Genomic DNA, 15,335 nt, shown 5'->3' on the forward strand with positions numbered 1-15,335 from the left:
AAAAAAAAAAAAAAAAAAAAAAAAAAAAAAAAAGAAGTATGCTCTTCTATGTGCAATACCCTTGCTAAGGGACAGTAGACCTACTCCTAAGGAGATTTTAGTTTTGATATTTTGGTTTTTTGTTGGGGGAGGAGTTACTGGGAATTGAACTCAGGACCTTGCACTTGACAGGCAGGCGCAGTGTCACTGAGCTTTTAGTTTTGAGAAGACACACATATAATACCAGGAAGAAAGTGTTCAGTGTCCTGAGAAAGAAACTCTGAGAAGGGAGAGTATGTCTAATTATTAAGGCAATGAGGAGTTTGGCAGCAGAGAAAAATGCTCTTTGAACCAGGTCATTCACTGATTCAGATAAAAATTTACTGAGCCCCACTCTGTATTTGGCACTGAGCTAAAAGCAGTAGGAATAAGACAAGTAAGACATGGCCTTGGAAACTGGTGTGGTGACCTGCAACTGTAATCTCAGTACTCAGGAGGCTGAGACAGGAGAATTTCAAGTTTGTGGCCAGCCTAGGCTACATGGTGACCTGACTATATAGCAACACCTTGTCTCAAAAAAAGATGGGGAGACATATCATGAATTATGAACACTGGTCATTTCCAGGGAGACTTTTACTTTCTGAGTCATTCCTATAGTATTTAAATTTTCTATAACAAACATGTATTATGCTTGTGTGCAAATGTGCACACATGCGTGAGTGTGTGCATGCATGTGTGTGTTACTAGGGATTGAACTCAGGATCTTCCCACTGAGTTTTATCCCCAGCGCTTTTTATTTTTCATTTGAGGACAAGGGCTCACTAAATTGCTAAATTGTCCAGGGCGGGCTCCAACTTGCTATCTTCCTGCCTCAGCCTCCTAGTGTGCTGGGATTACAGGGAGGCACCAGTGTCTGGAGAGAGGATGTATTATACCTTAATGCAATTGTGTCAGTTTTGTCTTCTCACCTCACTCAATTTCTCTGTAATTTCTTCTTTTTCTTCTTGGATGCCCCTGAGCTCTGTGTGTAGCTCAGCTCTGGTCTCCTCTGCTTTCCGCAGCTGAGCCTCTAGCTGAGTTCTCTTTTCCCATAAGGTTTCCCTGGTCCTCTCTGCCTCTTCCAGGTCCACTTGCAAAGTGCTTCTTGCCTGCTCTGCGACCTCCACTCTGCTGCACAAGGACTGGTTGTCCTGCTCCAACTACTGGCCAAAAAGGGAAAGAGGCAGAGTGTATCAAAGATGAGTGGTTACATACGGTTTTCTTGCACTGTCTCAAATGCTGTGACTGAAATCCAAGTGAGATCTGAATCCAGCCTCAAAAGATGACACGGGAGCGCTTATAATAGTGGGGGGAAAATGCAGCTCTCAGCGATTTCAGAAGGCTTTCTTGGGCTCAAGAGAGCCCCTCATTAAAATTGTAAGTTAAATTTGTCAACCAGAGAGAATATATTGTGGAACTTAGACTTTTCAACAGATTCTCCTCTGGTGATTGCTAATATTTCACCCAACAAGATTAAAACTCCAGTCTTGCTCCTAGAGGACAAAGGTCTCTTCCCAGACCTGATCACTTACCCCAAAGCCCCAAATTGATTCTGCTGGAGGTGTGGGAGAGGAGTATTTCTAATGGTTCAACAAAATATTTTGCTCTCCTCTGCTCTGGAAATGCTGCTTTTGCTCATTTCAGAACTATATTTGGGGCTCACCTGTTTTGGTCTGATCCTTTAAGGTGTCTGCCTTGTTATAGACATCAGCTTTGTCCCTCACTGGTTTACCTTCAGCCCAGCCCTACCCTAGAGAATCAAACACATCATTGCTCACCTGGAGAAGCTGCTGGTTCAGCCCAACTTTATCTAAAGCCAAAGCCTCATTTAAGGCACTCAGTTTGACAGCTGCAGCTCGAAGATCAGCAACTTCTGCTTTCAGGCTGTTCTCAGAACCTGACAACTCTCCAATGGACTGTTCTGCCTAGAAACGAAAAGGATTGAAGAGTTTCCATTTCTAGTTTTCTTGAAACAGTATACAGTTCACATTCCCAACACTTGATGCTTTTTTCTTTCTTTCTTTTCTTTTTTTTTTTTTTTACAAAGATCAGCTAATACTTCATCCCTTTCCTTGCCTTCCATTCATGAGGAGTAGGACAGGAACTCACAGCATAGAGGCACAGATCTAAGGGATGTATAAACAACTACAACTGTAATGATGGCACACAAAATGTAAACACAAAGTGCTCTGGGAACTCAAAGAAGGCATTAAGTCAGTTTAGGAGTCAGAAATGCTTGGTAGAAGGGCTGATAATTAGGTTGGGTAATGAGAGATGAGGAGCAGTTTTGATGTTCAGAGAGGGAGGAAAAAAGTGGTCCTATTTGAAGGAAAAGTATCTGAAATACTAGTCACAAAGGAACATGATATAACTGGGAATGCAGTTAATGCTTTGTGACAGGAGCAGAGGATGTATGGAGTTAGGATGGGGATTGGAGTGGGAAGGCAGAAATACAGTTTGAGGCAAAGGGCAAAGAGCTTTAAGAGACTGACTCAGCCAAATTTAGACTGTAGAAAACTCATCTAATTTCAATATAGAGGACATGTTGGGAGGAAGGGGACCAAGTAGCAGACTAATAATTGAGGAAAGCTACAGGAGGGGTCTTGTTGTGAAGGATAAAGGACGAGGGAGGCTGCGTGCTCCTTTTCTGGGAACACACCTTTCTGAGTCACCCACCCAGCAAGTAAAGAGGTGGCCTACACACCCTGGCCAGCGCTGCGGTCACTTCTGCTTGCTCTTGCCTCAGCAACTCCCCTTCCAGGCGGCTTGATTCCAGGGCTTCCCGAAGCGTGATCAGTTCACTGAGTGATTCTGCCTGCTTGGCTTCCAGGGTCACCAGCGTCTCCTGACTAAGAAGGGAAGGAGCAGAGCTAGAGGAAGTCTTTAGGAGTGGCCACACCCCCACAGGTTACAGGAATATAAGGATTCCAGCAGGTAACTGCTGATATAATTCCCTTTCCTACACAAAAGAATGAGGAAGGTCTTTAAGACTGCTAAGGAACGACCTCATTGAAATAGGAAGAGAATAAAACAAAGTATAGTACAATATATTTAGTGCACTCACTTTTATGAAAAAAGTAAAAGGAATTTATGCTTATGTTTACCTGAAGTAGCACAAGAAAGATAAGAAATTAATTTATAGAATTTTTTTTTGGGGGGGTACTGGGGATTGAACGTGGGTCCTTGTGCTTGCAAGGCAGGCAGCGGAATCACTGAGCTAAATCCCCAGCCCAATAAGAAATTAATTTAAAGGGTCATCTACGGAGATTGGAGAAGTGGGATGGAGAAAGGAAAGATAAGAGTGAGACCTTTCTGTGTGTATCTTTTAAAATAGTTTTAACTTTTAAATCATATGACAATAAAATAAAATTTAAAATTATAATTATCTCTGCAGATGGCCTGCCCTTCCCCTTTGTACGGGGGGGGGTCTCCCTAACACAAAGCATGACACAGTAGCCTTTAAGCTTCCACTGTTCGCCTCGCCTAGGCACAAGGAACTAGGAATACACCGAGGAGGGGAATATAACAAGGGTGAAGAGACCTGTGCTACCACTTGCTCAGGACCTATCATAGGCAAGGCTCTATGGTGGTATTTTTCAAAGTACAGCTCTAATCTTTCCAACAACTCTTCAAGGTAAAAAGTGTTGTCCCTATTTTACAAACAAAATAATCTGCTCAAGTGGCAGATCAAGAATCTAAACCAAGCTTTTGCCCAACTCTAAAGTCCTGCTCTTTACTGCAACATCTCTTAGGGGAATTGACAGATCAGCCAGGGCCATTGACCCTGGATTTCCCTTCTTGACCAGTTCATTTCCTATTACTTCCTAGTATTTCTGATCCTTTAGCAGCCCAGACTACTCTGAACTTACCATGAACTTTCCTACCTCCTTTTCTTTGCTCTTCTGCTCTTTGGGCCCTTCCCCAACTCTTTACCAATCAAAATAGTTCACAGCCTGGCCCAAAGTACACCCCTTCCTCCATAAAGCTTTCCCTGGCCTCAGTCATTAACTGTTACTCCTATGCTTCCAAAGGACCAAACTTGATGCTCCATTTAGCTCACACTTCATCTAGCCTCATATCACAGTTGTTACTTTCTGTTCTCTTCATTAGACTGCATGCTCCTTGTGATCAGGGCCCATGCCTTATTCATTTATGCATTCCCACAGTGTCTCGGCCCTGAGGGTACTCAGCGAAGTCTTGATGAACTTTTCTGTACTTTCTGCAAAAGGAGCAGTAAAGTGAACCCACTTTCAAAGAGGCAGAGGCTATGGAATGGCCGGCCAGGCCCCTACAAGGAGGGAACTGTTCACACTCACAGACGCTCCCTCTCCCGGACAGCCAGGTGCAACTCTTCCTGCTGCTCCTCTTTCTGCCCTTGGGCCGAGTCCTCCTGCAACTGCAACTTCATGTTCACCCTCCGAAGTCGCCACGCCTCCTGCTCCAGCACCTCCAGTTGCTGTTGCAGCTCTTCCCTGGTCTTCTGCAGGAGCTCTCGCTCTCTGGAAGGAGGGAACAAGAGATGAACAGATCTTGGGACCTAAAATCCTTACTGGAAACACATGTCAGGGTTAAAGGAGAGAAGTGCTTGTTTCTTTTCAACACCCTATCTTTCCTTTTGCATGAGAAACTATTTTTCATAATTTCGAAGAACTCAGAACCCAAAAGCTCTTTCTGTACAAATAAGCAGAAATGAAAGAAAGCAGCCTCGAGCAGCCCTGGGTTTCAGGCAGCAAGAGGAGACAATCGATAACAATGAGGCTGGGTCAGTGGCTGGTGGCAACTGTGACTGCGGGTGGACAGGAGAGATAAACAGCCTGCTGGCTCACTTGCTGAGGGAGTCCACCTCTGTCTGGAGGCCCACAGTCTCCCCTGCCAGCACATCCCGCTCGCCTGTGAGCATCTGCAGCCGCTGTCTCAGGGTCTCGCCTTCTTCCTCCCATTGATAGTGCTGCTCCTGCAAGATGCTCATAGCCTTTTGGCAGCCTGAAAGCTGTTGCCTTAGGTCCTGTGCAGAGACAGCAATAAAAATGAGATGATGAGCAAGACAGTGAGGCCAAAGAAGGGATTTCAGAAGCATGAAAGTAGGGCTGGACAAGGAGGGTGGGGCTGCTACAAGGTTAAACTGAGGTTAGAGATGGGACCAGGTGAGGAGTCAGAGGATCAGAGTTTATTGGGCTTTTGCAGCTCTAGTGTCTTCGAGTTGGTCATCTTCAAATGCAGAGGGCACGGGGGATGGTAAGTGTCCGTGGACCCCTCAGGGTAGGGGAACACTTACCCATCCTCTTCCAGGGCTCTTTGCTATGCAAACATCACATGCAAAGTAAAGCATGCCACCGACACAGAAAATGTGCCCGTTACCCCACAAGTACAAGTGGGCAGAGATTCTAGTGCATGGTTTGAGATATCAACTGAATACCTCATAACTGGACAGCTGAAAGGGGCAGTCGAGGCTAGGGAGGTACCTGGGGCACAAATCAGTTTAGGCACCCACCCTGTGGCTCAGAAGGAATGCTGGTGTTCTTACCTGCATAGCCTGTCGTCTCTGAGTCAGCACCGCACGTACCAGAGTAATAGCCTTATCTGGGTCCTGGGAATCAAACTGGCAGAAGCCACTACAGTCCAATTCCAGGGAGTTCTCTTGACCAGAGTCTTGCAACATACTGTCTTCTTCTAACAAAGCCTGAAACCCAAAACAGCGGGGTCAACACCCTACTGAGTAAGGCTAGAGTTCCCACAGTTCTTACACTACAGCCCAGGGGAACCTGCCTGAAGTTTTCCTTCCCAGATGTTTTCCCTGGGGGCAGGGGCAGGTATGAGGGGGAGAGAGAAAAAACCTGATTCTTTCAACTATCCACTTCTGGTCATTCAAGTGTGGGACTAGCAACTAGGTAAGAATTCTCTACAGGCCAGTAATTGTGGGGGGTTGGCCAAGGAGTGAATGGTTAAACTGTGGGGCAGCAGGGCCAGGGATTTAGGTAGGGTCCTGAGTTCGATCCCCAGTACAAAGAAAAAACAAAAAAAACTGTTGGGCAAAAGCACACAGGTTCCATGAGAAATGAATGGTTAAACAGCAAAAAGTTTAGATTAGTGAAGCATGTTGTGTCTGGCCATTGTCCTTAACCTTTCCCCAAGAAAAACTGTCCAGCCTTGGGGCAGCTTCTTGTCCCAACTGTTTTTCTTCTCCCTTTTTCACTTATACTGATATTCTAAATAAAAGCTGGAGAGCACTGGGCTTCAGGGCTTCTCCCGGGAGTCTCCCTAATGGTGGGCGCTTGCTTGAGATAGTCCCTCTGGGCCTCTTAGTGAGTGAACTAAGTCTAGTCTCTGAGCAATCATTCATCCTCTACATGGTCACACACCGTGACAAGTAATAAATAAGGAAATGAAGGAGGAAGAGGCTATCAAGTGACAAAGACCAGAATCTAGCTTGTGGCTGGAGAGTTGCAGTTGGCAACAAGGAGAGGGCCTGGTCCACCACACAGTAGTTGGGCATGAATACTTACCCGTGCCTTGGGGTTCTGCTCTTCACAACAGACTCAGAGAACTCATCCCCACAATTCCCTAAGCCCAGGCCTCACAGACTGGAAACCTAGACACCCTGAGAGGACAAAGTAGCCTGGGGAGAAGAGTGAGGCATTACCCAGTTACCAAGGCAATGGGCTCACCAGTACCTGGGTTATATCCTTGATCAACTGCTGCAAAGACAACTTCTCTTCTTGGGCATTCTTACTGAGAGATGCCTCGTGTTCCATTAACTCTGTGTGATTTGTCTCCTACACAGGGAACAGAAAAGAGCCTAAGAGCCAATCCTCAAAAGAGAATTCATAGCCAGGCGTGGTGGCGCATGCCTATAATCCCAGCACTCTGGAGGATGAGGCAGGAGGATCGCTGTGAGTTTGAGACCAGCCTGAGCTACATAGTGAGTTCCAGGTCAGTCTCAACTACAAAGTGAGACCCTGTCTTAAAAAAAAAAAAAAAAAGAGAGAGAGAATTCATAATTTGACCTTGAATCAACAAAATTCTCACTGTCTATCTTGTTTTGTTTTTAGATAGGGTCTCTTTATGTAGTTCAGACTGGTTTTGAACTCACTAGGTAACCCAGGCTGCCCTCAAACTCAGTGGTTCTCCTGCCTCAGCCTCCTGAGGGCTGTGATTACAAGCATGCATGATCACACCCAGCTCATTGTCTGTCTTGTCAACTCCACTTTTCCAAGGATGTGATAGGATGATAAAAAGTTCAGACTAAGTGCTTAAAAGTTTTAAGAAACCTGCCTATTGGAGTTCTTGATCGTCACTCACTAGCTTGGTCACCTTATACAACTCCTTTGAACCTTTCCCTTGAAAAGAGGAATAATCAACAGCAACTACTTCACAAGTCTGTTTAGAAGCTTACATGAAAAACTGGACACGAATTACTCAACACAGTGCCCGTCTGAGCAAACACTCCAGGTGGGCAGTGGTCCATCCCAATTTCACACTGAGGGAGGCTCAGGCAGGGAGATCTCAAGTCCCAAATGGCAACGAGATGAGACTGTCTCAAAATAAAAACTAAAAAGGGTTGGGGATGTGGATGTGGGGATGTAGCTCATAGTAGGGCACTCCTGGGTTCTATCTCTGGTACTGATGGGGGTGGCTAGAGTTTCTTGAACAGTAGGTTAATGTCTGAGATTTAAGGTTACTAAGAGAAACCTTCAGACCCAAATCTAAACACACTTTGTTTTGGCAGTACTGGTGTTTGAACCTCTAGGCAAATGCTACACCACTGAACTATACCCCCAGCACTAACCCCAAAACTAGAAATCATCTTGAAGACTCAAGATTTCCTCCTTCCTTCCTACTGCGTTTATGATAACAAAGCACTGGAGACACAAACCAGTAGCTATGTTTTATTTGGCCTATACAAAATTTAAAAATTAAAAGATTTTACATAAAAATCGGAATTTCTAGCTTCTTTCAAAAATTTAACAAATGCTCCATTCCTAGATGGCAGCAATCTACTGAAGTCGATGAGTGGATATCTCCTCAGATGAGATATATTTATTCTTTTTTTTTTGGTACTGGGGATTGAACTCACAAACTTGCATTTGCCAGGCAGGTGGCGGCACTGAGCTAAATCCCCAGCCTTGGTTTTTTTAACAATTAATTTTATTGGTACATTTAAGGTATACAATGTAATATGTTTATTCTTTTTGTAAGACAGGGTCTCACTAAGTTGCCCATGGTGGGCTCGAATTCATAATCCTCCTGCCTCAGCTTTTTGAGTGCTGAAATTATAGGAGTGCACCACCATGCTCAGCTTGACACACTTATTCAGGGTCCTACAGCCCCTGCCATTCCTCAGTTTCCTTAATGCTGAGCTCAAGTATCCCCTGCATCCAAGCCCTAAAAGCAGCACTAAAAGCTAAACACAACGGCACTGGGAAACCAGAACTCTCATACCCCATTTATATTAGATAAGCCCTGGAAATTCATGACAAAAAGGAATCAAGAAGATCAGCCCACAGCTGACTCCAGTTTGGGTAAAATTTTAAGTGTGCACGCATATAAGGATTCAAGAGCTGCCCAAGATCAGAGATATAAAAATTCAAAGAGACAAGCCAGGTGTGGTGGCACACACCTGTAATCCCAGCACGTGGGAGGCTGAGGCAGGAGGATCGCTGCAAGTTCAAGACCAGCCCAGGCTACATAGTGAGTTCCAGGGCAGTCTCAACTACATAGTGAGACCCTGTCTCAAAAACAAAACAAAACAAAACAAAACAACAACAAAATCAAAGAGACAAAGAGAAACACGGAATGGAATGGAATGGAGCCAAAGATTCATGGAGCCGGCCTTAAAGAATGTCTTTGTAACGTCAGTGACCAAACCCTTGCTCCTTCACAAGACAGACTACTTAAAGGAACAGCTCTAGTTGTGAACCAAACTAGCCCATAACTTCTAGCCCTGACTTTGGTTTTGCCCTGGGAGACAATAAACAATTCAACTTACTTTTCCTCAATGTTAGACCTTCAGCTATGAGAAGGCAGCATGGTTTCTTCCTCAGGTCCTTTTGGCTCCAGCCCAAGCAATGCCATACTCCTCAGTTATTTCCCTCTACACACCCCCTTCCTGGTAATTTGCTAATGTGACAGCCTGTGTTTTCCCTCACCTCAGCCCCTCTCTTTGTTTTTTGAGATAAGGTCTTGCTGTATAGTACAAGCTGGTCTCAAACTGTCTCAGCCTCCCAAGTGCTAGGATACAGGTGTGTACCACCATATCTGACAGTAGGGCTCTTAATGTATATACCACCTCTCTCTGATAACGATATTATGATTTCTCCAAGAATACAGTTGAGATACTGAACAATTAATATCACTGAGTAAATGAGTTAATTTTCAAATTCAGCCAAAGTATTTTTCCACTTTAAAGGATTTCATCAAGGACCATTTAACTGGTCACTGACCTCTGCCCTCAGACTACAGTGTGTCCATAAAGGGCAAGGAATCTATAAGTCCCCTCCCAACTCCTTTCCAGAATACAGAATCATGTACCAGTATCTCCATTGTCTCTCTCAGAGCTTTTACCATCCTTTCATAATCTTCATTTTGCTTCTGAGACTGGGTTAGAAGAGCAGAGAGTTCAGTCACCCTAAAGAGAAGAACACAGCGCTATTACCTGGACAGCCCACAGATGTGGGCAGAGATATGATGCAACACTCCCCAGCCCCAACACAGACACTCCCACTGCAGTCCAACCCCTCGAATCCCTTGGGCAACCCCAGCCCCTCTGCACGCCCTGAATACCACACAATGCTATAGCCTTGAATTGGGTGTGTGTGGGGGGAGCCAAAGCCACTCAGACACATGCAGGGATTTACCACATCTCAAGGCTGGAACACGTGTTTTGGGGCCCGAGAAATGAAGGAAAGCCCTGGCCCAGGCCCTTCCAGGCCTCGCTTGATCTTGAAGTCAAGCATCCTGAAGCCAATAAGAACATGAGAATTGCCACATGGGATGGTCCCAAGGTCCCTCCTGCCCAGGATCCTGACTCTGATAGGGAAAAGGGAGGGGTGATTTGGGACAGAATATGGTCGACCTCCCTTAACACTTGTCACTTAACAGTGTATCTTGGAACTTAGTACCTGATGAGCAGGATAAATATTTATTAAATGAATATCATGCAGTAGATTAAAGTCTTAATATTTAAACTTGAAGTTTAAAGTTTTAAAAGTCTCAGGGGCTGGAAATTTAGCTCAGTGGTGCTGTCACCTGCCTCAAAAGTACAAGGTCTTGAGTTCAATCATCCCCCAAAAAAGTTTTAAAAGTTCTTAAAAATTTTATTATGCACTGTTCCCAAAAATGACTCATTCAAAATACATTCGTTGTGTCTTCTAGATGGCAGATGAAATACAAAGCAACAGAGATACAAAACTTACTAAGACACGATCTATCCTTGTGGCTCTTAGTGCCTCCAAAAACAAAAGCAAAACAAAACAAAATAGTCCTGCAATTTATGTACACCATCAATAGGTAGAGACACAACCTTAACCATGGGACATTGCCCTGAGAGTCAATGGGACTTTCTGCTATGTCCCTGTTCTTCCTATTATCACTTTAAAAAGCGTATTTTATTACAACCCCAAAATTAAAACAGCGGAGCTGGGGATGTAGCTCAGTGGTAAAGTGCTTACATAGCATGGGTCTATGTTTGAACATCAATAAGCTCCACATCAATATGCAAACAACTAAAACAGCCTAACCATCACCACCAATAACAACAACAACAACAACATCAACAACAACAAAGTAATTAATGAGATCCATGCTGTAACAACCAGATAAAAAGACCACAGAAGCATGATAATGTAATAGGCTACTGAGGTCAGAGAAGACTTCACAGATGACATGACATGTGAGCCGTGCCTTGAAGGATAAGGCACACAGGAGCAAAGGAGGCATTCCAGGCCAAAGTCTCCACGTACAAAGGCAGAGAAGCAGGAATAACTTGGCTCTGGGAACAGTGAGTAGTCAGGTGTTGACAGAGAACAGAATCATAGCGAACTGAGTACACTGACAAGAAAGAAACTGAGTTAGTTTGCGGGAAGAGGTCAGCAACCAGCTCCAGCCATGGCACTGGATTTCCAACTAGACTCCTTTCCAACGTCTCCTTCCCCTCTCATGTTGGGAATGCTCTTGATGTCTTCCTGCATATCCCTAGCTCATCAGGGAAGTCAGCTTTCTGTCAGCGGGTGCTTCCTGAGGCCTCAAGCCATCTCACCTGTCCTGAAGCTCAGCTTTCTCCAGTTTCCCTCGGCTCTTCAGCTGTATCAACTCCTGGCTCCTCTCATGAGCTTCTTTCTCCAGCTCTTGGGTCTTGGCTACCAGCAGCAGCAGCTGGGTTGGCTCACGCTCATCCATTCTCCCAGATCCACTGGATTCCCGAGACTGTGTTCCCACAGTCAGGCGCAGACAACAGGTCAGCAGGGATCCTGAAAGCTTCGCATGTTCAGCCTTTAACTCTGTCAGATCTCTGAAGACAAGCAAGGAAAAGAGCAGACTCCAATAGGGATCAAGGAAGGGAACGTGGAGATAGGGCCCAACGAGCCTGAGGGGCAGATCTGGGAAAAAATAATCTCAAACCAATGGCAACTCTCCCCCTCTACCCCACCCCAACACCTGGTCCCCCTACTTCAGCTCTGGACTTCTGCCTCAAGTCCAGAATCTGTAGGGGCAATCCTCCTCCCTTCTTATCCCCGCACTAACCTGTCAGTAGCTGACTTCATTTCCAGGAAGTGGCGTCGGAAGGTCACCACCTCCCGCCACAGACTGAGAAGGCGACCATGTTCCCCTTTCAGATAGCCCTTGAAGAACTGTGTGTTCAGAAACCCAGGTCATACCCAAGGGCAGAGGACTACCTTTTACCCACACAAGAGTCCTGGATTTACTCCTGACTGCTGGGAGGGACTTTTAGGAGACAGTTCATAAGTAGCTACCTATATTCAGGTTATGCTGAAGGGTTTAATAAAGTTGGCAGTGGGATTCAAGAGGCCAAAGGGGTCCTGGATGGAAAGCAGTCTTCCTCTGGGTTAGATGAGAAAAGGATACACAGTAGGTGCTTAAAGGGAGCTATTACCACAGACTTACAAGGAGAATTAGGTGATCTAATATATGCAAGTCACCTAGCACAGGGCAAAGGCTCAGGAGACATTTGTTTCTTTCAGCTGGGATCTGAAAACTCCCCAGGTTCTAGAACTGGTCTTTTTTCTCCATTCCATTTAGTATCTTCCACTTTAGCATCTAGATATACAGACTTTCAGATGAAAGCAGTTAATAAGCTTCTCGATCCATCTAAAACTTAAGCCGATCACGTTTGCAAAAGAGACTTGCCTTGTGTCATGCCACCTGCTAGCAAAGGTAGGCTAGACAAGCAATGGTAGACAGCTTAAGTAGGGCAAAGCTGACAGCACAGGCATAGTTAACATGGGAAAAGCAGTCAGCTTCAATAAGGATGGTCAGACACTTTGACAATGACGGCTTAGTTTCCATCTGAGTTCTGAAGTTAACCCTTCCAGGACTGACCAGGACAGTACCCACAGTACACAGCCCTGCTCTGCTTACCTCCTGCTCCATCCGCCACTGGCTCTCCTTCCTCATTAGCTCATCCCGGGCCCGACTCCAGTCCACGGTCAATTTTTCCACATCTTCCCGAAGGGCTTTATTCACCACATCAGCTTTTTCCATATGAAGTCGAAGGTGAGTGTTCACCTCTGCTAGACTCTCACACCTGCACTGGGGAGGGTAAGAACAAGTCCAAGATAAAAGTCTGGTCCAATCTTTGGACCTCTTGGGAATAAGCTGACAATGACTAGATTTTTCCACTGCCAGGAATTATAGAGCTAAGGCCAGTGTCTATCCACGTTAACCGCAGGACTGAAGTTTCCCATCAGCCTTCTCCACCCACTGGCCAATCATTCATGTCAGAAGATGTGGGGTCCATCACCTCTGTTGCTCCTCGTCCAGTCTGTTTAGTAGCTGATCCAGGTTTGGCTCCTCCACACTTTCCCACTGCTGAGGGATCAATCCCTTGGCCAGACAGAGACAAACTGTATTTACCTCCAAAGAGAACATCACCCAGACCCACTCCCTGATGCCCTCTTCTGCAGCAGCCTGCTTTTTAAATTCTTTCTGTCATCTGTTATCACAGTGCTTCATTTCTCAATCACTACATCCCAAGACCAGATCCATTGTATCTCCCTCTCCACAACTGAACCAATAAATCTCTCCTGAAAGATGGTGAAGTGGACCTAAGAAGCAATGTCTTTGATTTCTACTACACTATTTTCTAGGTTTTGGGAAGTACTTAACTTCTACAGTGTCTTCAGTTACAAACCGCAGGCAGTATCATTCTCCTTAGAAAGATTTTTGTAGACTAAGTGACATAATTATACAATGCCTAATGGTTCCTGGCCTGCATAAAACATGCGCAATGTTTTAGTCCTTTCCTTCCTCTGAGATAATTTTTCTGACGGGAATGGGAGGGTGTCTGAGGGAGCTGGAACGAAGGCCAGTGGGTCTTCCACAGCCAGTCCTACACAGCAAATAGCACCAATCCATTCCTCTGCTAGACCTGTGCTGCAGGCCAGCATAGGCACCCCTCCTCTACTACAGATAAACACTGACACCCGCTGGAAGAAAGACGCACTTCTTCCCTCCTAACTCCATGTGCCCATTCTGGAAAGTCGCCTGAAAGTCTGGAAGTCGCTGCCTTGCTTCTTAAAGAGCCAAGGGTTGGAAGCTGACAGGCCAGTGCTAGCCAGTCCAAGAAAGAATGGTGTTTCTGAAGCTCTCAGGGACTGAAGGATGAGAGTTCTACCGAGCACCCCTTATCACATTCCAGCCTTCCTCAGGCAGCACAGAACCTAATGAGTGCACTCAGTGACGGGTGTGGGGGGACACAGAGCACAGCCTCACTCACTCCGGTGGCTTCCAGCCGCTTCTCCAGCTCTTGGCACCAGCTCCGGTACTGCAACACCTGTGGCAGAGAGCAGGCCCTTGGCAATAGATACAGCTGGTACAGACAGCCTGAACAAACGGCCCCGGTGTCCTGGGCTAACCTGGCATGAACAGAGCACCAGGTGATGATAGGGAGGGAAGGCCACAGTATTTTAGAGTTTCTGTTCGGGTGTTTAAAGAAAACCTTTGGTACGCCTCTTGCTTTGGAGAGGCAAAATCTGAAAATCTAGGTCAATTCTTAGCTATAGCCTCAGACATCCTGGGCAACAAATGTAACCCCCAAAAACATAATGTTTAAAAGAGACAAGGCAGGCATGGGGGCACATGACTGTAACACTAGTACTCAGGAGGCCAAGACAGGAGGATTGCTGTGAGTCTGGGCCTGGAATACATGGTGAGTTCAAGGCCAACCTGAACTACATACTCCATACCCCATAGAGCAGCTATGAGCATCTAAAGCCAGACACTGTGGGTTCTCCCCTCTCCAGCCTAGCTGTGGGCCATTCTCGGCCCTCATCCAACCCTTAGGCCCAGCTCTCGTGGGTGTTTTTTCCCTTCCCCAGCGGGGGCAGCTGCCTCACCTTGGCCTGCAGCTTTCTCACGAGGGTTGCTTGCCTCTGCTGGGCCTCCTGGGAGCTCTTCAGCTTCCGCCAGGAGACTGCCTGGTTTTCCGCCATCTGCTGCTGTAATGCCAGCACTTGCTCTTCCAACACCAGCTGCAGGGACTCGGGCTTCATGTTGCTCAACCCCGGACTTCCGGTCTCCATGAGGGCACCAGGTAGCAAGAGCACAGATCCCTATGCAGTCAGAGGCTGCTTGCTCCCGCAGGGTCTCTAACCATTGTGGTACTCCCACCTCCTCTCGAGCTGGGAACCAAAGCAGCGACAGAACTGAAGAACCGTGCAGGTGACTCAAATCCATTCAACAAACATGTATTAAGTCTGGCAAAGCTAGGGTGGGCAAAGCAAATATTTCCTTTATTTCAGGACTATTCAGATCCTTTAAAATACTAATATGGATCCTAATCTATCTCTAAAGGGAGCCATGCTGAACATCAGCTCCCAAATGACCATGAAACAAGGTCACAAGACCAGTGTTTCCTGGCATTCCTTTCGAACTCCGTGCTAAACCAAGAGCTTCTAATTTATCTTCTCAACCCTACTGTCTGCCAGAGAGACAGATATTTGTTGAATGAATCACCGAAGGTGCTGTTAGTCCAGCAGAGAAAACAGACACAGGGCTGGGGATGTAGCTCAGCAGTGCAGCATCTGCCTGGTAAGCATGAGGTGAGGTCTGAATTTGATTCCCAGTGCCAAAAAAAAAAAAAA

General features: G+C 45.9%; 1 protein-coding gene across 1 annotated transcript in view; it reads right to left on the reverse strand.

Annotated features, from left to right (window-relative positions):
• The window catches only part of Cep250 (centrosomal protein 250), a 48,230-nt gene that overhangs the window by 24,822 nt on the left and 8,073 nt on the right, over window positions 1-15,335 (reverse strand). Inside the window, exons 2-15 of the mRNA XM_033767103.1 lie at window positions 14,589-14,873; window positions 13,970-14,026; window positions 12,995-13,077; window positions 12,613-12,778; window positions 11,758-11,864; window positions 11,273-11,524; window positions 9,547-9,643; window positions 6,690-6,791; window positions 5,543-5,698; window positions 4,845-5,023; window positions 4,335-4,517; window positions 2,723-2,867; window positions 1,797-1,943; window positions 948-1,178 (exon numbers count right to left, since the gene is read on the reverse strand). Coding sequence (XP_033622994.1) covers window positions 948-1,178; window positions 1,797-1,943; window positions 2,723-2,867; window positions 4,335-4,517; window positions 4,845-5,023; window positions 5,543-5,698; window positions 6,690-6,791; window positions 9,547-9,643; window positions 11,273-11,524; window positions 11,758-11,864; window positions 12,613-12,778; window positions 12,995-13,077; window positions 13,970-14,026; window positions 14,589-14,774 — 2,091 coding nt within the window. The 5' untranslated portion in view covers window positions 14,775-14,873. The remainder of the gene's footprint in view (window positions 1-947; window positions 1,179-1,796; window positions 1,944-2,722; window positions 2,868-4,334; window positions 4,518-4,844; window positions 5,024-5,542; window positions 5,699-6,689; window positions 6,792-9,546; window positions 9,644-11,272; window positions 11,525-11,757; window positions 11,865-12,612; window positions 12,779-12,994; window positions 13,078-13,969; window positions 14,027-14,588; window positions 14,874-15,335) is intronic.

The sequence above is a fragment of the Fukomys damarensis genome, unplaced genomic scaffold (assembly GCF_012274545.1).
Source record: "Fukomys damarensis isolate Sample0158 unplaced genomic scaffold, DMR_v1.0_HiC HiC_scaffold_22, whole genome shotgun sequence".
Classification (NCBI taxonomy): domain Eukaryota; kingdom Metazoa; phylum Chordata; class Mammalia; order Rodentia; family Bathyergidae; genus Fukomys; species Fukomys damarensis.